Raw genomic sequence first — 25975 nt, forward strand, 5'->3', positions numbered from 1 at the left:
TATAGGTTTTGAATTCTATATCGAGCCATAAAATTTAAACCTGCAGAAGGCAATTCCTGGCAACTTTACACTGGCCTGACCTGTGTATACAGTTTCCACAACCGTCTTATGTATTACTTTGAGGAATGAGAAGGAGAATAAAGGCTCTATTTTCTTTCTTTTTCCCAGCATCCAAGCAAATGGAATCAGAAAATGTTTTATTAGAATCTATCAGACAATTCACTGCTATTCGTTTTGAAATTGCATGAGAATTGACCAACAAAGTTTGACCATGGTTTTGAAATCTCATTGAATTTTTCACCTGAAAAAGAAATGGAAAGGACAAAACTTAAGGCTAGTGGGTGGTGGTTTACTGACCTAAATTGACAGCAGCAAATATTATGTCAGGAAATTTGAATCTTCTTTGGAGCTTTTTCGTGGAAATTGAATTTCAAGTTGGAAACTTGATTAAATGTTATTGAATATATACCAACTTAAACTGTAATAACTATCAAGAATGAGTTTTTTTATTATCTTACAATCAAAATTTTGATTTTTGAAGTTAAATCAATGTCTATCACCAAAAATTATAACATAAACATAATACAATATGTAAAAATATGTTAACAATATCAAATTATCGCTAAATAAATATAAAAATGAAATAATTAGCCAGTGAGATTCAAACTACCGTCTTCCCATATTTAGGAAGGAACCCTAGTCCATAATTATTATTTCCCTCCAAACTTCAAAAAAAAATCAGCAACCTACTACTGTGAGATTATTGTGGCTTGCAGTTGTATTGTATGTGTCGTGGGGTGCAACCACTGCCAAGCAAGAATAAGTTAATGTTGTTGCTAAAATTAAATTATTAGTAACTATATTATATATGGTACGTGCATTAATACGCCTTTAGTGTCCAACATGTTCAAACCTAAGCCTAACAAATCTAATCCATTTGCTTACAATGCCAATTCATGTTAGTTTGCCTATGTACCAACCAAAATACCTTTAAGCGTTTAAAGATAATTAGCGTTTAACTTTTTAGTTTTTCACGTTATAATAATATATGATATTTAATTAAACTTTATAGTTTAGTGAGTGAGGGTCCACCAATTAATTCAAGATGTTAAACTTTAAATTCTCATGCTTTTTTATGTAATTTTTTTTGTTTAGACACGTTTTTTACATTTGGCTATAGATTATTCCTCCTGTATATAAATCAATGTCTCATTTATATTTTTTTTTTCGATCTTTAATAAAATCATTTTATTTGTATAATTTGTAATAAATTATTAAATAGATTGACTATATTACTCTTATTTACAATGAATAGATTTTAAAAATTATAACAATTGACATTAATCATTTGTAAATGACAAAAATATAAAAAATATTATTTATAAAATTCACAAATATAATAATTATTCGTTCACGTAATATTTTGGCAAATGTAATACTATTAATTTAATTATAATCCTCCTCCAGATATCAGTTTCAAACATTTATCCTCTACATCCGTGCAGAGATGCAATTAATTTTAATGTATGAAAAGGACTAATCCAATGATATTTGCAGTATTTAAAGTTTTAAGCAAATATTAGAAATATAAATAGAGGAAATTACTATACTACCCTTCTTTTAGAATTCTCCCGACAAATAGTCCTCTAAAAAAAGTAAAGCGTACCATGTTACAGGGAAAAAAAAAAAGCATGAACGAAGAAAATAAAAATAAAAATAAAAAAATAAAAACATATGGATAGGATTGGAGTAGGCCGAATAGGACTTTCGAATCATCGTGTGTCACCACAATCACGTCGGCGCTATTGAATTTTTGTTGGGGGGCCTTTTGGATTTTCCGTCAATTAACTCTGTTTAACTAATTAATAATAACTTAATATATTATGAGGGCATTTTAGCCTTTTTCATTACTTGTTTAACAAAATATTCTGATTATTTTACGGAATGAATGTGATTTTGTGAAGGAGCTTTCAATTTATTTTTTAAAAGAACGAAAGAATTTAATAATTAGGACAAATTTCAGAAATAAATAATAATTTATTATAATAATGTTAATATTTCAAATTACCCTTCCAAATAAAAATACAGAAAAAACCATGGACCAAGGAAGTAATAGGAGGGTGAAAAGAGAATGTAAGTTTCTATTTTTTGAGTGAAGAAAAACAAATCCGTTACATAACGCCGTTAAAACTGAAAAAACTGCTCTATACGTAAAAACCAACCAGCGCATCACGAAATAAAAACAGTTTGATTTGAAGTCTCTCGCTATTAAAAAGCAAAATCACAGAAAACATTTTTGCTTCTTTTTTATTTTTAGAGAGAGAGAGAGAGAAGGGAGAGAGGTGGATAGATAGATAGAGAGAGGGGGAGAGAGAGGAAGAGAGAGAGAGGCTCGAGATCCTGTCAGATCGGACCGGAATTGTAAGAAATCTCATCACATTCCTACTGTTTTGGGTTTCTTTCATGTTGGTGATGTGTCAATTTTCTTGTTCAAAAGCAATGTGGTTCGATCTATAAGGTTATTTTTTTTATCTTTTGATTCGCAGTTTTTAAGGTTTCTTCCTCTCAAATAGTTCTCCTCCTTCAGGGTCTCTGCTTTCTGGGTACTTTTTCTTTCCCATTTCAGCTCTTTATTTGCTTGTAAATGTTATTTTTCTCATTTTAGCTTGTTTTTAACCTTTTCTAGAGCTCCATTACATATTGGCTCGCGTTTATTTTCTTTACTCTGTATTTTTCTGGGTTTTCTTTTTTTTCCTTGCTGGGGAAATATCAGTTTGGCTATGAAGTTGGGTTATTTGTTTTGTTGTTCTTGTTTGTTTTCCTTTTATTTTTTTTAATCCTTTTCCGTTTCAGTGGTGTTTTCACGGTATATTAGGTCTTTTGATGATTTTGCATTAATTTCTTTGAAGGATTAATAGATTTTTTTTCCGGGCAGTTAAGGAAGTATTTTTGTTCTTACTTTTCATAGCTTGTTGGTAAGTGAACTCCCTTTTTCTTTACCTTCCAGGGTCTTCCTTTATTTATTTGATTTTTTAGCTAGTAGGATTTTTTTTTTTCGTTGAAAACCATTTCTGGCCCTCTACATGCTTCTATTACGAACATACTCCTTTTTCTTTATATTTCTTGATTTCATTCGTTCTGGTTTCTGATTATTTTGGCATGATCTGTATTTTCTTTGCTTCTAGAAGTTCTCTTTTGGAATTTTTCATGGTAGGATGGTGAAAATGATATAGTTTTTGAGAAAACAGGAAAGAAATATTGACTTATCGTCAAGATCACGTAGTCATCTGCCTGTGTTGTTTGATGGAACACAAAAAGGCATAAAATTTTGAAACTAAATTCAAAAATCAAGTTAACAACCATAAAAGGTATTGCTAAACCTTTATATTCTTGTAGTGATCTGAGAGTTCTATATGCGCTCTTGCACTCAACAGATTTTCCTTATCCTATTCTCTTCCCTACTTCAAGTGTCTGCTTTTTGGTATTTTTCTAGTTGCATCTGCGTGGCCTTTTCCAATAAACATTTTCTTATTGTGGTCTTGAAAGTTTTTAGATAGTTTATCTTTGATTCAACTGAAAAAAGAGATTTATCAGGCTTCAAGACATGGATAGAGATGTTTAAGGCGGCTTCATTTCATGGAAATAGTAAATTCTTGTTTTATTGGGTGTTCTCTCCCTTTTTCTCTCTCATCTTGTTCTTTTTATGACCAAAATACTTTGTTATCCATTTACGAGCCAAACATATTGCTTTTGTTAATTATTTTGATCCTAAGAATACTACATTCTTTGCAGTTTGATGGGACGAGAACTTGTGGATGAAGAAATGGATAAGAAGCCAAATTGTGTGGTGTTGAAGTCAAATAGTGTCTCTCATGATAAAGCCCATTCTCTTCCCAAAACTTCAGGAGGCAGTACAGAAGGAAACGACTATCAGGAGACGGAATGCACTGAAGAAGATGTACTTGGTGTCAAAAGCACAAATTTTGGCAGTGACCTGGCTGAGGTTAAAAATGAAAAACCTTTACCTCAGAAGTCGAGTGATGATAAAAATCTGAGCGTTCCTGCTTCAGAGTCTGGTGGAGCTAGAAATACACATGGACAACACACTGTACCGCAGCCATTTGATCTGGCAACTGAAAAACGTGCCACCGTGAATAGTTCAACAGATGTGAACGATTTGAACTCCCCTACTGCCACAAAGACTTCACAGGTACTAAATCAACTTATGTGCAAAAGGCTGTTATCCTGTTCTCTCTATTGTTTGCATGAGGATTGCAAATCTGACCTTAGTAACTCAATGACAACCTTGACCTCAACTTAATTTGTTTCTTTTTTTTGAGGTTTGATTAAGATTGGGATTGGGATATGATAGGTAATACACGCTATGCATCAACTGTCAATTTAGGGGTTTCCATATTTCAAATTGAAAAAAAGTTCTGGAATGAACTTTTGTAAGCACATGATGTTTTCTAAATTGAACATAAAATATCCTATTATTGTTTTCTATAAATTTCTGATATTTAATCTAGACACTTTTTGTTTGATGAATTTTTTTTATTCCAGATGTTTGGAACATAATGTTTAGAGATACAAGTGAGACTCATTGTTTTCATTTCAATGCACTTGCCATTTTAAGGTTTTTCTCCTGCATTTTCCCTGGTAGTTTTAATTCTTATTTCACATTTATGCATGTCTTTGTTCGATTAGTTTGGGTTAGTCCTTTACTTGGTGAACTGTGGTAAGAAATTTTATGCCATGGCCAGCTGCTCATTTGAGTAACTAATATGTTTGAAGCTCCATGGTTCACCTGCTCGATTTGTACTGGATTTAATTCGACCTGGATACTTCGCTTTACCTATAAATTACTGGCTTGTCTTGATAGTCACTGTAACAATACAACTTAATTTACATGGCTTTTGAAGTTTGTATTGGCCTAAGTGTAGCTGATAGTAAAGTTGAAATAGATGCTTTCCTCCCCAAATTGCTAATGTCATGTAGTTGTATTTGGATATGGCACTGATCTTGAAATTGTCTTTTCCTTTCAGCCAAATTCACCATCTCCAGCAAGGAAGTCATTGCAACCTGATAACAAGAAGCTTCTTGATGAAGAAGATAATTGGTCTGTTGCTTCCTCGTATCCTTTTCTGGATTAAGCAATTTGTATTTTGTGTTTTAACAGTATGTTTCCAGTCGGAGGGTAAAGAAAAGGAAAAAGATAGATTTACTCTATGAGAAAATGAAAAATGATAGGCTTTCTTTAAAACCTATATTATATATTAAATTTGGCTTCATCATTTCTGGATTGTTAGTCCTTAGCTGCATGCAGTACTGCTGCGTCAGTGAGAACAGTTAAATCTGTAACCATTGGAACAGCTCCCAGCTTTAGATCCGCTGAACGTGCAGAGAAACGAAGGGAGGTATTTTTTAATGAACCATTTTTTTTTTAAAATCAGATATTTGTATTGCATCTTATAAACTAAATTACCTTCATTATTGTCATCCAGTATTACACGAAATTAGAGGAAAAACATCGAGCTTTGGAGGTAGAGCGGAGCCAGGCCGAGGCAAGGTCCAAGGTAGGCTGCTTCCTTGAGCATGTTTTATGTAAAGCATGCATGTCCATGTGCCTTAAACTTTTCTCCTCCTTTCCAGGAAGAGCAACAAGCAGCCATCAAGCAGCTCAGAAAGAGCATGATGTTTAGAGCAAATCCTGTTCCTAGTTTCTACTATGCGCCACCTCCTCCTAAAGTTGAACCCAAGAAGGTATTCTGATCAGAACTATTCTTAGTTCTGTGTGAGTCCTTAAAGTTTGAAGATGCATATGAAGCTGGTAAAAGCAATCACTTTGCACAGATAAACAGTAGGGACCGGAGATATTGGACCTTTTCTATTTATAAAGAAAATTACATGGTTACATTATTTTAAAGTTGGATATCTGCATATTTTTTAGAATTCCTGGCTTATCTGCAGTAGTGAAGTTGGTCAACTGTTTTCTTTTAAACTGACTGAATTTGGACTTGTTTGAGCTTACAATTGTTTAGGGTGTGTATAGAATATTGAAAAGGATATAACTAGGATTTAGTGCAGGGAAAAATTTTAAAGCTTAAACCCTTCCTTCCTTGCCAAAATAGTTTATAGATGAATAAATTAATGAATAAAAGCATTCAGCTGCATTTTTCTCCGGCTTCCTAGTTTCTAACTGATAAAAAAATGAATTTATTTGTCGTACTTTTTAGTTTAAACCTTGCATGATGGATGGCACTGTAGATGCCCATCCTCAATTTCTAGCTGCAGCTTTTGTTGGATGATGATATATAGTTGGGTATTATTATTTTCTGCCAGCTGCCATTGACTCGACCAGTGTCGCCAAAACTGAATCGGAGAAAGAGCTGTGGTGATGCAATCCAGTCATCTAAGGATGAAGTTGGAAAACATTGTGCTCGACATCGGCATAGCATTGGTAATCACAAGGAAGACACAACGTCCCCCATCATGGCCAAAACCAAGGTTAAGACAACTAATGGCACCCGCAAAACCAAGGACAGATCAAAACAGGAACACATTGCAACAAAAGCAGTTCCAGGCAAAATAACCGAGCAGATGAATGCAGACATATCAGTTGAGTCATAAAAAGCTAGTTTTGACTAACTTTTTAAGTGGGGGAAAACATCTTGAATTTCCTTAGTTATCATAATGGATGTTTCAAGAGGGAATAGCCCGCATCTTTTTTCAGCCGCAATGACTTTTTCCAAGTGTTTTGTGTCAATGTGAATTGTATATGATGTTTTTGTAAGTTATCTCACAACATATCGTGCTATATATAAAGAGTTGATTCTATTTTGGACCAAATTTGTTGTTTACATCTGATACCTTCTCATCTAAGAGGTGTTAGCTCGGCTTAATCTTTTGAGAACCTTGATGTTGTACCTGTGCTTTTATTAGGCGTATGCAGACATTGTTTGATTTTACCTTTACGGAGGATTTAACTTTGACACTTTTCTGGCACTGACATTCTCTCTCAATGCCCCAAGGTTCTCATATCTCTGTGCTTGACAAAATGGGAATCTGGAAAGTGCATGTTACTAACGTTCAACTGAAAACTGGAGATTGCAGAATTGACAATATTAGAAAACTGCAGCTGTAGGGCTAGTTTTATGGGGGGGTTTTTTCTTCTTCCTTATGAATCCCATTATTCTTCTTTCCTTATTAAGAAATAGTAATGGAAAAGCTGAAAAGGAATTAATTCTGGAAAACTCTGTATTTTTGCATCAATTTTTGGACATCTCAAACATTCATCGCAGGATTTTCTCATCCAATTTTTCATCTGCCTATATCAGTCCCCTTAATCCATGATTAATTTTAAATTATCTTCAATTTAAACAATGAAACAAAATAAGTAAATAAAGAAAAGAGAAAAATGTTATAAAAGACATTTAAGTGTTTCAAATTAGGATAAGAGACCGTTAATTTGTCATCTCTGCGTTCGTTTCTCAGTTTCTTCCTCCAAAAACCATGAGCAACTTTGCTTACACCATTGGCTTCTTTCCCTCTCTTTCTTCTCTTACCCTTAAACCCCTCAAAATCCCTCGAAAGCCCCTAACTTCAACTACCACATCCGCGTCATCCCCAAAAACTTTAACCCTAACTTGCACTTCCACACCCAGTGACCGAAAACCAAAATCTAAAAGCCGCAAGAAATCATCATATGGGACCTCCAGGAGGTCAATTCTGAAGAAAACTTTTAACCAAGAGCAGGTTACCTTCAATTTTCCAGTCCCAGATGATCCTCATGTGGGCATAATTGGCGGAGGCATGGCGGGTCTGGTTTGTGCTTTGAGCTTGGAGAAGAGAGGGCTTAAGTCCACAGTTTTCGACACGGTAGGTCAGTTGTTTCTTTTTAGAATTCGTCTTCCAAATTTTCTGTTTTCTTTATAGTAATTTGAAGTTACGGACTTAATGCTTTATATGAAAGAAATTTGTGTACTATTATATGCTTATGAAAGTAACATTCTTTTTCACTTCGTTGATTCTAAGAGCTTAAGGAGGAAATCAAATAACACAATATGCTCAATCTTTGTTTGAACCTTTTTGAAGGAATATACAATGAAGTGATCCAATAAATGGCCGTCAGTTGAAGTCTTTAATTTGTAAACAGTAATTATCAATCATAATTCCTTTGTTGAACTTGTAACGTTCATATCCTTTGCAGAAATGAAAATCATTGCTCATGTGAATTTCCTGAAATTATCATATCTTCGGATCAAACTTCCTTACATTTGTAGGATGCAAAATTATTAGGAGTTTCCAAGACAGCGTGTTTCTTAATATACATGCTAGTTGGTCTTTATTGGAACCTGTGTGCCAACTAGTATATGGTAGCAGAAGCGTGCTTTGGAAGCACCTGGTGATTTCTTTGTTGGTAGATTTCCGAAGGTTGCTTACAAAGTTATATTAAATTCAGGGGATCCATGGTTTGGGAGGAAGAATGGGAACTAGAATAATTGATCCTCAGCCACTAATATTTGATCATGCGGCTCAGTTCTTTACAGTGAGTGATCCTCAATTTGCTGAGTTAGTTGATTGTTGGCTCGAGAAAGGTTTAGTTCGACAATGGCATGGTACGATTGGAGAACTAGAAGCGGGTGGTCAATTTATTCCACTGCCTTCTTCACCTCCAAAATATATTGGTGTCAATGGAATGCGACCTCTTGCTGACTCACTACTATCTCAGGTGATTATTTTTTTTTGTTGCTTTCTTATTACAATTTATGAACTTCTCTAATTAAGGGGTGAATAAAAAGTTCAAGAATATTAACTTTTCTTTATTTTTTTTTTTCTCTTTTGCTCTTTTGTTAGGTTGTCTAAGGTCTGGTTGGTTGAAACTATGATACCTTAACTATATAGCATTGCAGTTAAGAAAACATAAAATTGTTTCAAAATTAAAATATGATATAAAAGGTGAAATGATTGGTTTTTTATTGCTTAAAGCTTGACCTTAAAACTTCTCAGCTGTGCATGTCAAACTTACTAGGAATGCAATTTATCATGGCATGTGGAATTGTAAGGGAGGATGTGTAATCAATAGAAATTTGATTTTGATGAAGTATCTTTCATGTGAGATCTTCATATTTGTCATCTCTTGTTATCTGTACTTAATGATTTATTCAATCTTCATTTTTTCCAAAGTATGCCTTGAAATAGATTAAGTTTGGGAGATTTAGCAGGAAATTGATTGTTACCAAAATTATATATTTGGAGTGACCTTCAAATATTTTTTGAAATTGTGATGTAGGAATGCAGCTTACTGGGATATTAGTTAATTTTGGTAAATCTGGTCTATAATGATACTCTTGGGAAACCTGTGAGGGAGAGAGATGCGATTACAGAAAAGAAGAGGAAGATACAAGTTGTTACCTTGAACTTATGCTGTCAACCAACACAACTCTTATAATTGGATGTGCAAGTTCATTGGATACAAAACTTGATGGAACTTACCGGGCTGTTTGGTTCACAGCATATGCCCAACTAGGCTAGCATAAAGAAATCCAGAACAGTTGATTGGATTGGTGATAAAATAAAATCCTTAGTTGCAAACGTTGATTCGATTAATAATAAAGAGTCAAATTCAGTGAAAAAGGGGAATACAGCCACAGGAATTTTCGTCAAATTTGGGATAAGTTGTCCAATATCCAGTAGTAAGCTAAGACAGACTTAGGTGAAACATCTCAGATAAATCCATCTAAAATACTGCTTGCTCAAATCCATCTGTTTTTTGGGGTTCATCAACTAAGTTGCAGTTTCATGTGGAGGGTGCTAGGCCTTACTGGTTGAGTGTACTGGCATTAGAACTCTTTTATCTGCTGTTTGCATCATACATGGGAAATGCTCCTAAAATTCCGTCAGAGTATAGGAATATGAGAAAGAATTATTACTGGCTAGCATTGAAATTAAAAAATGGCATGTGTTTGCTTATGAAATTGGGGTGGTTTCTAATGTTTTTCATATAAAATAAATAAAATACTAGGCAGTGATTCAACAAGTCATATATTCGTGACCCTGATTGCTGATAACTTTTTGTATGTTAGTTCTAGAACCATGGAAAAAACATAGCTTCTATTAACCTTCCTATGCATGACATCCTCGGTCTGGTAACAACTTATCTTATTCTGGACGCTTCCTGCAGACATGCATGGTTAATGTGGTGAGACCTTGCTGGATAAGTAGACTTGAACCATTCAATGGGATGTGGCACTTGAGTGAGAATGGAAAACCTCGTGGGCAGTTTGATGCGATTGTCATAGCGCATAATGGTGACTCTGCTTCTATCACTGCTTCCATACTCTTTATTATCTCTATCATACAATATATATATAATCCCAGATGACATATGAATGCTATATTCGGTTTCTTTTCATTAAATGGAATATTTTATTCTACTTCTATCAACATGAGATTTCAAGGATTTCTTATGCTATAGTGGTTGATTTAATTCTACTGAAATGATAATGTTATTTGCATGTTTTCCGTATCTTTTCTGTAATGGATGCGAACATTCTTAGAAGTGGAGACTCAGTTTCTGAACTTAAATAAAATTTAAAGAAGTTCCCTTCTTAGTCCATTTACTAATAGCGTTTCTATCTACTTAATAGGGAAATGTGCAAATCGCTTGCTTGCTTCATCAGGCTTGCCACTTATTGCCAGACAAATGAAGGTGCTTAAAACTTTTAGTTTAACCTTTGTAACTTGGCTTATCGTTTGGCCTTATTAACTTCTAGTTACAGCTACTTCGGTTTAATCTATTTGCAGAAGCTTGATTTGAGTTCTATATGGGCCCTCCTTGCAGCATTTGAGGATCCCCTTCCTATCCCAAGTGGTGCACCTCCTTTTGAAGGAGCTTTTGTGAAAGGAGTTGATTCTGTCTCATGGATAGGAAACAATTCTATGAAGCTATTTTCGAAGAGTAATGGTCCTCATTGTTGGACCATTTTCAGCACGGCAGCTTTTGGAAAGAGGAACAAGGTTCCACAGGTTAGACTCCACAAATTCTTTTTCCCTTCCATTGAGACTTAAAATACATGTGAAAACCAAATTTATTAAAATTCCATTATTAATTCTGAACTTAACCTATGGTCCTTCAGCCCTTCAATTGAAACTTATGCAAGCTGAATTATAGAAGTCAGTTTTTGTATCAGAGAAAAGCGGAACGTGAGAATAGGATTGGTTTAGCTAATTAACTACTTGGTAGAGTTTTTGTTTGTGGTTGTGTGTGTTTGTATCTATATATTTCTAGTTGGTAAAACAAAGGGTTTTAGTTTAGCATCTAATGGTGGAACTAGGTGTACATAATTCATTCTATTCTATTTAATTGCTTTGTTTTTTTTCTGAATGTGTTATTAGGAAAATATACGAAATGCAACAGCAAAGAAGGTGAAGACAGCCATGCTTGAGGGGGTTGAAGCTGCACTTGGATTACCGAAAAGCTCACTTCAAATGCCATTTTACACTTGGGTTCAACTATGGTAACAGAAATATCTTAAAGCTAACGTGAGGGGGGGTTTTTTATGGCATGCCATTGGGAAAAGTCTAAACGCAGTTCAAATTTATTTAATTTGGTTAAAGAGTTTTGCATGCCTTTTCATTACGAAGTCCTCTTTTTCCTGCAAAATAATGAAAATGAAGTAAAAAAGCTGATTGATTACATGTTTTGTTTGTGAAAGACAATTGAAGATGAGTATCACCAATAGGAAAGCCATGGATGTTGCACACTTTTGCTTTAACAGTCAATAATTAGATGAGGTCAGTAACTTTACTACTAATAGTGTCACTATGACTTTCTACAGGTTCAGGATAAATTCAATACAGTAGTAATGGTATATGAATAGAAGTAGGTAATCCATTGAAGAGTATTAACCTAGATTATTTGATAAATAAAAGAAATTTATCGAATGTGTGTGTGTGGATGATGCATGCAGGGGTGCAGCTCTCCCAACTAACACTCCAGGAATTCCATGCATCTTTGATCCCCAAGGAAGGGCCGGTATATGCGGTGATTGGCTCTTAGGTTCAAATTTAGAGAGTGCAGCCTTAAGCGGCATGGCTCTTGCTAATAATGTAAGTCCCCTTTTCCTAAATTTTTTGAAAGTCTTCAAAGGTATTTACAAATGACGCTTGAGATTTTGTTAAACAGATTGCTGATTATATGGAAAGCGGGGGAGCTCGTCCTCAAGACTTTGCTGTGGGCTTGGATACCCAGTTCAAACCCCTTCAAGCCCATGATATTGGACAATTTTTAGGGTTGGATTCCGTGGGTAAAAGAACCAATCTAGAGGCATTTCAATTGATCTCTTGAGTAAAAAGTTCCAAACACTTCATTGTTCATTACTGATTCTGATTAGAAGCAAATATAATTTCTGGTTTTTTCAATTTGTAATTTAGAATTGATTTTTTGAATTTACTTTTATATATTCTGAATTAACAATTCAAAGAAATTATTTTCCAACAAAAACAAATTACCAATAAGAAATTGAAAATCTTCCCAAGAAAAAAAAAAAAAGAAATTGAAAATCTAATTGACCATTATTAAAAGAAAAAATTACGCAAAGTCGGTACCAAAGCAAAACGATAGAACGTGCTAACGTGACATAAACAATCTAACTATTAGGCGTCAGCCTCACCGCTACTAGCTTCTGCCATAACTAGCAGATACGCAACGCCTCAGAGCTTAGCCATGGAGATCCAGCGAGAAGCCACCAACATTTCAAATAAACTAAACAGTTAAAAGTTAAAACGATCAAATTTATACATTGCTTCCAATACAATAAGTAATTATAAAATTTCCCAAAAAAAAAAAAAAAAAAAAAAAAAAGCCTAACGTAAAGCAACACCTCTGTTACAACTTTGCAACTATCAACCAACTAATTTACAGCTCTACCGCTCTGCAAAACTCGTATTACAGACCAGAATTTCACTTCTTCGATTTCTTTGCTGCCGGGGACTTAGCAGCATTTGATTTCTTTGTGGCCTTAGCCGGAGCAGCCTTCGTCACCGCCTTCTTTCTAGGCGTGGTTCTGGACGCAGTTTTTGCCCCTTTAGCCGGCTTGGCTACCGTCTTTGGCTTTGGCTTAACTGCCGACTTTGCCTTCGGCGTAGCAGCTGGCTTTGGTTTAGCAGCCGTTTTTGGCTTTGGCTTCTCTGCCGGCTTAGCCTTCGGCTTAACAGCTGGCTTCGGTTTCGCAGCAGCCTTAGGCTTCGGCTTGGCTGCAGCCTTGGCTTTAGGCTTCGCAACCACCTTTGCTGTTTTCGGCTTGGCAACGACTTTAGGCTTAGCAGGTTCAGGTTTCTTAACCGGAGCAGTGCGAGTCGGAGGGAGCTTGTAGGAAGCTTTCACTTTCACGAGCTTGCCAGAGGCAACCAGCTTTTTCAATTGTACTAACAAAAGCTTTCGAAAATTGGAAGGTAATGTCTTCTGCTTCTCTTCGATGAATTTGGTGATTGCGTATTGGCTTGATCCGGTTCTCTCTTTCAGAGTCACAATCGCATCACTTATCATCTATAGAAACATAACAGCATACCGTTTCAATCAATCGAATAAAAGTAAAGATCTAAAATTCCATTGAAATAGAACGGAGGTTAGAGATTATACCTCATAGAAAGATGGGTATGAGCGAGGAGACTTGGGCTTCTTCGGGGCCGCTGCCTTCTTGGCTTTTGGCTCCTTCGACTTGGCGGCCTTTGAGGCTCCTTTGGGCTTCGCCTCCGTCACCTCTGGCGCAGGAGGAGCTGGAACTTCAACATCTGCCATTTCGTTAAATCACCGAATTGAACAGCGCTATGAGAATGGAGAAAGATAGATTTTGGTCGTTTCCTTAGTGGGGAGAGAGAAAGTTCGGTGTGAGATTCATATAGACTCAAATGGTGGATTCTGATTGGTGGAGAGTCATTTGACACGGATCGATACCTTTTTAGGGATTTTAAATTTGGACCGTTGGATTCGAAGCTTATTTACGGTTGAAAATAAATGCTTGGTTAAAGAGTGGATTGGGATTTTTGCAAGGAGACGGATGATGTGAGTTTTGAGTGTGCTTTTGAGTTGATTTCTAACGCATGCAACTTAAACTGTAGTCAATGGATTTTAATAAGATTTGTTTTGTTTTGTAGATTAAGAGCTCAGATTTCTATTGAGCTCTTATTAAGATTATTTAATGAAGGGAAGTGGGAAAATTTTGGATTTGAATAACAATTGGTCAAAATTAGGGTTTTTCATGAGTTAGCTTATGTTTGAAGGGATTTTTGAATAATTCTTGGAATTAAATTTCGATTTCTTGATCATATGTGATTTTAGCATTATAAAGGAGTTGATTAGTTCAAAAATCATGAAATTTGGCTAAAAATTGGATATCGAAATATTGATCGGAAACGAGCACAAGTTGAACATGGTTAATAGGTGTAATAGTTTGTGATATTAACCATGAGATAAGTATTAAGATTTTCAATTACAAATCGTTAGAAATTACTTTAAATCACAAAAAGACATGTTTGCAGATAATTAGGTACATGTTAAATGCCAAGATTGAGGTTACATTATCAATTAATGATCAAGAATTAACTTCTAAGTCTAACCCATCAAATATATTCCAATCATAAGGAATATATGTTCATCTTATAGTTAGGTATATATGTTAATTGTGAATTAACCATTCACATTTAAAATTTAAACTTGCCAAATTACATTGAGACAATGTTTATTTCTGTTTCTTGTTGGATGACCAACCAAACTAATTCATGATATGTGTATCAGCTGCATAAGAAATGTTTAGTTGAAATCAAGAATTTTTCTGATATGAACCAAGCTCTTAATGGTAAGAAATGGTCTGAATACACCAAGTTTGTTACCAGAATTTTTCTAATCTCTATACTTTAAAAGGGATTGGAGTCAAATGTGCAAGTATTTTAACACCTATATATTCTTGCACAATTTCAGTTTTCTGCATGATAATTCTACCACTGCTGCTAATCCTGGCTACTGCAGCAGCTGCAATGCTTCTGTGATTAATATTTCATCTGGCATGATCTTCCAACAATGAAAGTAATCCATAAAATTGATGTATCTTCTTTGTATCTACTCCTATGAACACGTTCTCTACCAAATTTATAGCATCATGGATCATGAGTATATATGTTCAAAATGGGGAAAATCTTACATGACCACTTGCATGATGATTGTGTTCTAGTTCTTGATATATCAATTAGTACCATAAAGCAATTCGCTAAATATACTTCAGCAAATCATAATTGTTCTTGATAGCTCCTTATAATCTTTAACAATTTTTTTGAAAAAGGTTTTGATATTGCATCTCATAGTTCTAAAGAGGATTTAAGTTATTTTGAACTAATACTCAACTATAACTCTTTTTGTGTTGCACACGAAAAACATAAATCTGAGTTCTTAAAAATTTAGTTGAAATCAAATTAATTCAAAAATTGAATTATCGTAGTATAAATGTTTCGGTTATATTACATTATATTTCGTTACGATTTGCTAAACATAATTTAAGTAAGAAAGATAAGGTCATTTCAAGATGGTGGCTTTATGGTTTTTTTATGATGAAATGAGAATTGGATTCATGTGATAGGAGACATCCCTTAGCCTGAAAAATATATGGTCCTAAAATGAGGATTAAGTGGAACAAAATTGACTAGGTGGTGGAGTCGTAGAAACATCAGTTTCTTCCATATTTTATTATGTTTCTTCCATATTTTAGACATCAAACAACATATTACTATTAAAACATGAAAGAATTCTTTTATCATACTGTGATGTTTTGCATCGCTGAATGGAGCCATTGAAAACAATTAACATGACAAAATTATCAAAGATTGACATTTCTTATTTCTATCCAACAATGTACTAATATTTATGTTTCATTGATTTTGTTTAAGTGATCCTTGAATCTTTGTCTTGGAATAATTCGAATAAAATAAATTAATTATTGGTGCGATCTGATTCATTATTACAGATCATTCTTGAAACTAATGAATCATTTCTTTTTATACTGATATATGAAATATGAGATTTGCGCTAGGTTGTAAATTCAGTGTTGAATATTTCATGGATGATTTGACTAAATTACAATAATAATGCTCCCACATTCTTACACTATTGTTTTTTCTTCTTCCGGAACCCTTTTCTTTTGTCTAAGGCAATATATGAACATTGAGGCACACCAAACAAATGTAATGAACCTCTTTGAAAATTATTCGCCTTACCATATCTACATTTTCTCTTATAAATCAAGATGATTTATATGGCATTGACATTTAAAACCACTTTTTTTTTTTTTTAAAGAAAACAGAAAATTGTCAGAATATTAAAAAACGTAATTCAAAACTACAATTTAAATGATTTAAAGTTTTATAACCAAAACATGTTATATTCATCTTTAGATTTTTTTTTTTTTTTTTTTTTTAAGTGTACTTAATGGTTTTTCAAATAAAAGTGTAAAAACAAACTCAACAATGGTGAGTTTGAAAAACATCATTTATCAGGATAGTTCGTATATCGGGTTTGTTTGATTTGAATACAATCTAAAGTGATGATTTAAAAAAATTAAAATCAAATCAAACCATTAAAAATTTCAAATCAAATTAGACCTCTTTTAGCGACAGTTTCAATAGAAAATAAATTATTAATACAAACTATTACCATATAATATACATTATTCTAAGTAGTTATTAGAAGTTTTTAAATTAATTTTTTTATATCCAATCAAAATGTTAATTTTTTATATATTAATTTTTAATATGGTATAAAAAAGATTATATATTCAACAAAACCTTAATTAAGCAATTCATTTAACTTTTGATTATTTTTTCCATGAATCTTTAACATTTGAATTTTGTATAAAATAATTATATAATTTATCTAATTAATATCTAATCCCGTAATTTTTTATCTAATATAAATTAATAATACAAAGGAAATTTTCATTAAAAAAGTTATAATGCACACACTTATATAGATAAATAAGGATTTGGTTCAATTTGAGCATTTTTGATTCTAAAATTATAAACCAAACCAAAATCGGTTTGATCAATGTCCCTACTAGTACTACTCATAGCAACAAACTTCAGTTACATATCTGATATCTTCAGCTGGTGTTGCAAAATCAAATTGTTGATGAATTGACTCTCATCGTCGTTCTCCTCTCTGACTGATAAACGTGTCAAGTTGACAGTTTACTATTATTGTCTCTTCATAATTATAGTTATAGAAGGAAACAAAATTGTAGTTACCGTTAATTATCCAAAAGAAAAATCTGAATAGGTATAACTTTTTATAATTTTTTTACAATTTATTTCTAAAATTGAATTTATGAAAATAATTCATTTTTCAAAATCTAAAACAGCCGTACAATTTCATCAAATGCAATCTAAATGAAAATTATTAATTATAATTTCCATTAAATTAAAAGAATCAACAACCTAAACATACATCTCTGTTACAACTATCAACCAACTATTTACAGGACTACCCTTCCCGAAAACTCCATGCACAGCCCTTCTTCAAATCCTTACTTCTTCGCCGCCTTTGATTTCAATCTATTCGATTTCTTCACAGTCTTAGCCGGAGCAGCCTTCATCACCGTCGTCTTCTTTCTAGGCGTGGTTCTGGACGCAGTTTTTGCCACTTTAGCTGGCTTGGCCACTGTCTTTGGCTTAGGCTTAACTGCCGACTTAGCGGCCGCCTTTGGTTTAGCAACAGTTTTTGGTTTTGGCTTTGCTGCTGGCTTAGCCTTCGGCTTAACAGCTGACTTCGGTTTCGCAGCAGCCTTAGGCTTTGGCTTGGCTGCAGCCTTGGCTTTAGGCTTGGCAACCACTTTAGCTGTTTTCGGCTTGGCAACCACTTTAGGGTTAGCAGTTTCAGGCTTCTTAACCGGAGCAGTGCGAGTCGGAGGGAGCTTGTAGGAATTTTTTACTTTGACGAGCTTGCCAGAGGCAACAAGCTTCTTCAATTGCACTGACAACAGCTTTCTAAAATTGGAAGGCAATGTCGTCTCTTTCGCTTCGACGAATTTGGCGATTGCATATTGGCTTGATCCAGTTCTCTCTTTCAGCGTCACAATCGCATCACTGATCATCTATAGAAACATAACAACTTACAATTTCAATCAATCGAATAAAAATTAAAGAGCTAAATTAAGTTTCTATAGAAATACAGTGGAGGTTATACCTCATAGAAAGATGGATACGAGCGAGGAGACTTGGCCTTCTTCGGTGCCGCTGCCTTCTTGGCTTTTGGCTCCTTCGACTTGGCGGCCTTTGTGGCTTCTTTGGGCTTCGACCCCGTCACTTCCGGCGCAGGAGGAGCTGGAACTTCAACATCTGCCATTGAGTTGACTGATCGAGTCGAATTGATATTCGGCGGAAATCGAGATTGAAGGAGAGAGAATGTTCAGTGTATACAGAGAAAATTCCATACGAGTCTCATATAGAGAGAAACGGTAGATTGTGATTGGTGGGGAGTCATTTGACACGGATCGCCATTTTTTGGTAGATTTTAAATTTGGACCGTTGGATTAGAGGGCTTATTTACGGTTGAGAATAAATGCTAGGCTAAGGGGTGGATTAGGATGTTGAAAGAATATGGGTGATTTGAGGTTTTCGCTGTGCTTTTGAGTTGATTTGTAGTTCATGTAACTTAAGTTGTAGCCAATGGATTTTAATAAAATTTAGTTTATTTTGTAGATTAAGACCTCAGCTTTCCATTGAGCTCTGTTTCAGGCTGTTTAGTGAAGGGAAGTAGGAGAATTTTTGATTTGAATAAGAATTGGTCAAGATTAGGGTTTTCCATGAGTTAGCTTGAGTTTTGAGGGATTTTTGTAAAATTCTTGGGATTAAATTGTGATATTTTGATCATATGTGATTGTAGCATTGTAAAGGAGTTGATTGGTTCAAGAATCATGAAATTTGATTTAGAAAAAGGTATTGAAATGTTGATTAGGAAGTGCCTCAAGTTGGACAGGCTCCATGGATGTACATAGTTTGTCGTTAAACATGGGACAAGTGTTGAGATTTTCTTGTAAATTACTTTGAAGTGCTAAGATTCAGGTGAGTTGATAAAAATGTTGCAATGCATTAATAATTTTTAGCAAATTAAATGTAATTATTTATATATAAGAATGCAAAATATAAGTGATTATGTATACGTGGAAAAAAAAGATAAATATGTGTTTCGTCGTATTGTATATTCACGTCAGAATTTGAAATTTAAACATGTTTCAAATCACATTTATCTTGGATGATTCTTGTTGGATAGCTAACCAAATTAATGTCATGTTGCATATAATTAATTTTAAGAGGTTAAAATATAATTAGATGTAGATGCCGGTTCACCTATTAAATTAATTAGTTTATTTAAGGGTTAAGAGGCACATTTTCAAACCTAGAGCAATTGTAATTTTGTTGCTTCTTTAACACCAATATATATAGGATTCATCAAGGCTTGGTTTGGATTTTTAAACATCAACATAGTCTTGATAATATTTAATAACTTAATTCAAAAGTACATATGATACCGTCAATATATATTATGATAGACTCGTTACCAATAACAGAATCAAGTATTACTCAATCATTTCAAAATTAACATTGATTATATATTTAAAACCCGAGATTTTCGCTCGATAATTATTTTCTTATCTCCTGCTCGAACAAAGACAACTAGCGGTTACTATTTCTATAAATGCTTATACAAAATGCTTCATAAATACAATTCTACAATCTCTTATTCTCTAATTCAAATACTGTTCTTGATTTAATATTCTCGTTACTATCAGTATATTACCTCTAACTTAGTTATTTGCACCATGATTGGAGATGAACTTGCAATCAAATTTACAAGATCGGTGTCAAAATAGCACATCTATGACTCTAAATAGGCCTAACTCTACCAAGCCCACAATATGCATTAATAAATTATAATTAGTATAGCTTATATATGGGCTGAGATCAGTATTTTTATTACTCTGGATAGAATTAAGTCCAAGACCAAACACCAACTTTCCTTCTCTTTTTTAAAGGGCTCGAACGGGCTCCGTCAGGTTCTCAATTCAATAGAATTTTTCTCCTGGTCGTCAAACGGCAGGACGTTCTAGTTGGGAACATCCAGAACAGAGCATTCATTTATGGAATACGACATAGTGAACGGACTCCACGTTAAAAGGCCAAAGAGGCTTTCGAGTTTCGATACATAGGCTATAATTTGGTGGTTTTATATTATTCTTTTACTATTAAATTCGTATATCTTAATTTTCAGATATTCTATAAAATATATGAAGATCACGTTTGGAATAAATGAATCCCATAAAATTTTATGGAATTCATTTGGAAATCTAAAATGTTATGTTTGGAATGAAAAAAAAAAATACAAATTTAAATTCTATGAAATTTAGTATGCCTAACTCAAATTTTACTTATAGAATTTGTAAATAAATTTCACAAAATTAACAATTAAAATGCTTATTGACAAAATTACCCTTCCACTATAAACTCAACTATTTTTACTTTTATTTGTTTATTTTCTTTGAAAAATTTCAAATTATAACAACATTATTTTTTTTAATCCAATAACGACATTATTTTTCCTTTTTTTTTTTTTTTGAAATTTCAAACTAGTAATGACTTTTTTTTTTTTTTTTAATCTTTGAAGTCTAATAATCACGTTAGTTATTATTACTGTGAAACTATAAAAATTGAGCATCAACAATTTTTTTCAAATACAATTAAAAACATTAATAACATTCTTAATATCTTTTTAGTTTTGAAATTAATTACTTAAATCAACAAAATTTTTTACATCAATTAAAAATAATTATTATGATGAAGGTTACTGTTTATATAATTAAGCAATTAGCGTGGAATATTAGTGTACTTATTTATATGAAATTTATTATTTATATTTTAATAAAAAAATGACAAGTTATTATATTATACATAATAAATATAATCAGTGCTTATTATTTATTTTTGTTAAATTATTATGCCAAGCGTGTTATAAGAAATAAAGACAAATAAATTTTCATTTAACAATTTATTCTAAATATAACTTTGTGAAATTTAATTGAATTCCTATTTTAAATTATAACATACCAAACATAATAGATTTATTTTCAAATGAATTCTATAGTCATAATTCATTTGTTCCAAACGGGCTAAAAAAAGTGAAAATCGGTTTGGATTTTTTTTTTTCATCATCGAATCTTCATTAATTTACCGAGTAGTATTTAAAGAGAGATCTACCTTTGCCATATCGTTGTTGGAGTTTATTTAGCCTCCCTTGAATTAAAAAAAAAAAAAAAAGAAAATGTCCTGAAAGGCCAGACTTTGACAATTGCTAATGCCTTCTTCAAAATCAATAACAGATTACAGTTATGGGTGTAAACCAATCAAGTCGTCATTATTGAAATTCAACTCAATTAGAAAATTCAATACCCAAATCTTCACTCAAAATTTAATTTCGATTACAAGTTCAAAACATCGGAGTTTGACATAAACACAACCCCCTTAATATAGTAACTCCATTTTTCTGTCCACAGCCCCTCCAATTTTACTGTTCTGTGTTTCAATTTTCAACCAAATCATGGGTGATAAGAGATGAAGATGGCACTTAAATAGTGGGCCACTAGGCAAGCTATTTTCTCACAGTTGAAGCCTATTAATAGAATTAGAATGGGTAACAACACAAGAGTTGAACTTGAAGTGGACAAGAGAACAAAAGCTTAGTTTCATATTAGTTGGCCTACATTAGGGGTAGACTATGGCAGAGGGCTTTCTATTCCTTCTAAAGAAGCACATGCCTAAACTAAGCAAATGCTTCCAATTTTCAGTAATTGGTAGAAAATGCATTTTTAACTAGATGAGTGCATTGCCATGACGCTTAATATTTCCTTTAACAGAATAGGGGGCTTACAAAGAATGATGCCTTGATAAAGATCTTTACACAATTTTCAAAATAAATGTATACATAACAAAGTGAGATTCAAATTTCACGCTATAGGTATTGCATTCAGTAAGGAAAGTTAAACTAAAAGATACTAATAATAATTCAATATATAAGGAAGCACAAGTTTACAATTTTTAATTTGATGCCTGTTCTATATAGGAGTAGCTCAAACTCAATGACTAACCTTTTTCAACTGATCATATATCTAATTCAGTATATCATGAGTTTGAACTGAATATTTTATATACAGTAGTAATTCACAAATAACCATTTGGAAATTTGAGTTCTTGAAATAAGTTTCAATCAAGATTACTGCTTTCGTTTCATGTATGGGCAGATTGTGATGAGAGCAATCTGGAATGATTATGCTCACCTTCATAAGTGACAATTAGCATTGAAGAATCTTCTAGGCATCTCTCTACATGCTTTCTTGCTGGGCAACCTCTTAGGCTGCTACATTTATAGTATCCCCTGCATTACAATTGTTTTAAAGAGAACCAAACAAATAAGCAATGTTGTACAAAAAAGCTCTACTTCTTTCTACAAGATTTCTAAATTTAGTTTGAGCAATTAAGCAACTACTTAAGGTAGAAAACTCGTGATCAAAATATTGATATAAAATAGGAACAATCTTAGGACATGAAATTAAGACATAAGTGCATGTCATAATGAAGCTTTAATTGAATATATTTACCTAGGATGTGGAGAGCCTTTAATTGGCTTTTGGCCATATTTCCTCCATGAATACTCATCAGGAGGAATATCTGCCACCTTGTTACTAATAGCAGGCACCTTTATGGATCTCTTCACCCTTAGTTTCCTACCAACCAAAAGAGAAAGAGAACCAATTTAGAACAGAAGAAACATAATACTCCATAATCTGAGAATGGCATAAATGTTTGATCTCTGACCTTCTCTTTGAACAGTGACATTTACCGGTGCTTCCACATTTAACACTACCATCTTCACCTCTACCAGAACACCTTCTTCTTGTCTGTTGTGAGATTTGATCAGATGACTGAGGCACACCAATCAAATGAAATGAATCTCCATCAAAATTACCATCCATGCTTAAAGATGATATAAATGATCTTGTTGATGACACGGTTGGTGTGCAAGTGGAACCATCAAATTTAAGGTTAATTCCACTATTACTCCTAGAATAGATCATATCAGCTTGATATTTCATTTGTTGTTGCTGTTGAAATTGCATCCTCTGTATTTGCTGCTGTTGTTGAAGAAATTGGTACTGTTGTGATGGCTTAATTTGGGCAATTTGAAGAGGAGGCCTAACATTTGAGTTCATTTCAAGAACTGGATTTTCAAGAAACATTTTCTTTGAAGGGTGTAAGCAAGATGTAGTCTTGGAATCAATTTCAGGAAGTGGGGTTTCAAGAAAATTAGCAGGCACCATTTGGAGAGGCTTTGGTGCCAAAATTGTTTTGCAATTAGGGCTATCAAGGAAGATATTTTGAGGCAAAGATGATCTGAACTTGTTTAATTTTCTCACTCTTCCATGACCTAAACTAGTGCCTAAAAGAGACACAACTCTTTTAAATTTAGACACAGTCTCTCCTGTTTCAATCAGCAAATTCCTACACTGAACTTGATCTCTCGATTGACATAGGAGGTCAATAACTCTATGGCAGCTCTCAATAGCTGCCTTATTTGCCTCCTCAATCTCCTCCATGCTTAAACCCAAAACTCAATAAACCAAAACCTCAATTGCTAAGCCCTTAAGCCCTCAATAACAAGGACATCATTAGAATAGCTCAAAATGCCCAAGTGGGTAATTGAGTAATCAAAATGTTCTTGACAAAAACAATCAAAGAGAGGCTTAAAGGCTCCATGCTGAAATAAAAACACTAATAAGATGAAACTTACTTATTTCTTTTAAAACAATCTTCAATGGCTTCTCTTACGAATGAACTCAAACCAAGAAAGAAAAAAAGAAAAAACAAGAAACAACGACAAAAAACAAACCTTGTTAAAGTTGATCGATGAGATCATATAAAGAAAGACCGCATAATACCATAGTGTGAAAGAGAAGACTCGAGCTCTCTTTCTTTCTAGGATTTGTTAAGATGACCCAAAAGAAAACAAAGTCTCTCTTTAACTCGAAAACAACATAAACATATGAAAATTTAAAAAACAAGAAAACAAAAGTAAAAGAATCCAACAGAGAGAGAGATAGAAGTTGCTCTGTTCAATATCAGAGAGATACAAAACAAATTTAATAGAGAAAGAAACAATGAAACAGACGTCTCTGTCAAAGATCCTATGATGGGTCCCACCAAAAGACACAGTTATACTTGCTTTAATTTTGCCTTTTCTTAACTTTACTTTTAATATAAAATAAAAAATAATTCATAGGATTGGTTTGATACTTTGTCAAAATGTCTGCCAAAGGTGGGCCCAAAATTCCACTCTGGACAGGGGACATCCCAAGATAGCCGTTGGAAAATGGAGGGATAAGATTGATGCCACGTAGATAAGGCAATTGACACTTGTCCCAAGAAAATTGTTGTCTGTGCCTGTGCGTATTTACCAGTAAAAATTAGGGTTTGTGGGTGGGGCCATTTTCAGAACACAGTTGACCTCAACAGAGATTCCAATTCCTAATTTGTAGCTGTTGCTGCTGAAGTGATAGCTTTGCCCTAAAAATCAATCAATGGGACATTATTGGATATTTCGGTTTCAAGAAATGAATTTGGCTTCTGCACTATAACTATATTGCTTCTGTCCCTAACTCTTCATATTTAATAATTTTTTAGTGACCAAAGATCTTCACTTTGGATAATAATAACAAAAAGAGTCATTTAGTATGATCAAATTTCCTAAATCTTAGTAATTATCTTAACCTAATGATTTAAATTACCAATAACTTTATATAATTGATCAATTAGCTAATTGTTATTGAAATCAGATATTTGTTTTAATTTTTTTCCACGATAACTAAGAAGAGTTTGGAGATTGTTGGGTAAAAATTTATTGTTAGATATTAAAAAAAAATGTATAAAAAAGATAAAATTTTAGTAGCTGCCTAGTGATGATCAATATTGATAATTACCAATGACCAATTAAATAATAAATATATATTTATGAGATTATAATAAATTTATGAGGATATCATTTTTTTTAGAGTTATTTAGTTTTTCTTTTTGACGCAACTTCGTCAGCATTAACATTGAGCTGCCTTATTTATAATAATGGAAAAAAAATGAGTAATATTTACCGAAAGCTCATTAGTCCAAAATAACATAATTGACTAGATAATAAAAGATGAGTTGAAATAATATGATAGACTGCAAAAGAAAATATAGTATTGTCTTGACTCACCAAAATGAAAACTCTTATATTTAATAGGAATCCGAACTTAAAATCTCAAACTCATCACACCAATGAGAAGACTAACCGACAAAAGAGTAGAAATTTAACTTAATATTAACACAAATTTCATCATTTTTTTTATTTACAATTGTCATATTCCTAACTACAATCAACCTCAAAAACTCAATTGTGGCTTCCAATTGTATCCCAACTAATGTTGCATCAAAAGGTTCTTGCCCTAATGTTATTAGGCTATCCTTGGTTCTATTCTACATTAGCTATAACAATAGCTTTCAGCGAGCAAAGTATGAGTTTTCCCCAATAAAATTCAATTAAAAATAGAGCCTAGAGGAAGCAAACAAAAATTGTATCATTTGCAAATCACAATATGTAAAACTATATAATCATTGGATGCTATTCCCATTACTCAAGAACTAATCTCCCTAGCAAAATGTAGAAATTCACTCAAATTTAAGTTGAATGCCTGAAAAATATTATTAATAAGGTCATTTTATGAGTATCAAATAAATTGAATTTAAAAATTTAATAGTGGAGTACCCATGTATATGATATATATATATATATTTAATTTGTTAAAAAATTCTCTAAAAAAATCATTAAATTCTTTATTCCATGTTATCTGTA

General features: G+C 33.1%; 5 protein-coding genes across 9 annotated transcripts; 2 read left to right on the forward strand and 3 right to left on the reverse strand.

The window, feature by feature from the left end:
• The first annotated feature begins 2260 nt into the window (after positions 1-2260).
• On the forward strand, positions 2261-6849 carry LOC149498614 (protein WVD2-like 2). Of its 3 annotated transcripts, XM_089718569.1 has the most exons (8): positions 2261-2421; positions 2547-2603; positions 3793-4210; positions 5046-5134; positions 5327-5417; positions 5505-5576; positions 5653-5763; positions 6343-6849. In XM_089718569.1, the coding sequence occupies exons 3-8, from the start codon at positions 3797-3799 to the stop codon at positions 6628-6630; spliced, it is 1065 nt and encodes a 354-aa protein (XP_089574695.1). In that variant the 5' UTR covers positions 2261-2421; positions 2547-2603; positions 3793-3796; the 3' UTR covers positions 6631-6849. The 3 variants fall into 3 exon arrangements, with proteins under 3 accessions (XP_089574695.1, XP_089574696.1, XP_089574697.1); XM_089718570.1 differs by lacking the exon at positions 2547-2603 and having other exon boundaries at positions 2263-2421; XM_089718571.1 differs by lacking the exon at positions 2547-2603 and having other exon boundaries at positions 2269-2518.
• A 556-nt stretch (positions 6850-7405) lies between these two features.
• On the forward strand, positions 7406-12423 carry LOC149498615 (FAD/NAD(P)-binding oxidoreductase family protein). 3 transcript variants are annotated; one of them, XM_089718566.1, is made up of 8 exons: positions 7406-7878; positions 8462-8731; positions 10184-10310; positions 10650-10711; positions 10807-11028; positions 11398-11519; positions 11841-11884; positions 11973-12111. In XM_089718566.1, exons 1-7 carry the CDS (start codon positions 7513-7515, stop codon positions 11863-11865), a joined length of 1194 nt encoding a protein of 397 aa, XP_089574692.1. In that variant the 5' UTR covers positions 7406-7512; the 3' UTR covers positions 11866-11884; positions 11973-12111. The 3 variants fall into 3 exon arrangements, with proteins under 3 accessions (XP_089574692.1, XP_089574691.1, XP_089574693.1); XM_089718565.1 differs by lacking the exon at positions 11841-11884 and adding an exon at positions 12188-12423 and having other exon boundaries at positions 7426-7878; XM_089718567.1 differs by lacking the exon at positions 11841-11884 and adding an exon at positions 12188-12423 and having other exon boundaries at positions 7743-7882.
• A 351-nt stretch (positions 12424-12774) lies between these two features.
• On the reverse strand, positions 12775-13872 carry LOC149498616 (uncharacterized). Its single transcript, XM_089718572.1, has 2 exons — positions 13643-13872; positions 12775-13549 (listed from the first exon to the last, which is right to left on the reverse strand). Exons 1-2 carry the CDS (start codon positions 13799-13801, stop codon positions 12965-12967), a joined length of 744 nt encoding a protein of 247 aa, XP_089574698.1. The 5' UTR covers positions 13802-13872; the 3' UTR covers positions 12775-12964.
• Positions 13873-17430: 3558 nt separating this feature from the next.
• Positions 17431-18471, reverse strand: LOC105647708 (uncharacterized). Its single transcript, XM_012233894.3, has 2 exons — positions 18230-18471; positions 17431-18137 (listed from the first exon to the last, which is right to left on the reverse strand). Exons 1-2 carry the CDS (start codon positions 18386-18388, stop codon positions 17571-17573), a joined length of 726 nt encoding a protein of 241 aa, XP_012089284.1. The 5' UTR covers positions 18389-18471; the 3' UTR covers positions 17431-17570.
• Positions 18472-22076: 3605 nt separating this feature from the next.
• On the reverse strand, positions 22077-24211 carry WRKY39 (WRKY DNA-binding protein 39). Its single transcript, XM_020684816.3, has 3 exons — positions 22912-24211; positions 22695-22820; positions 22077-22471 (listed from the first exon to the last, which is right to left on the reverse strand). Exons 1-3 carry the CDS (start codon positions 23688-23690, stop codon positions 22324-22326), a joined length of 1053 nt encoding a protein of 350 aa, XP_020540475.1. The 5' UTR covers positions 23691-24211; the 3' UTR covers positions 22077-22323.
• Between the last annotated feature and the right edge of the window lie 1764 nt (positions 24212-25975).

The sequence above is a fragment of the Jatropha curcas genome, chromosome 2, assembly GCF_041381405.1.
Source record: "Jatropha curcas cultivar XTBG-Jc1 chromosome 2, XTBG_Jcur_1.0, whole genome shotgun sequence".
Taxonomy (NCBI): Eukaryota; Viridiplantae; Streptophyta; class Magnoliopsida; order Malpighiales; family Euphorbiaceae; genus Jatropha; species Jatropha curcas.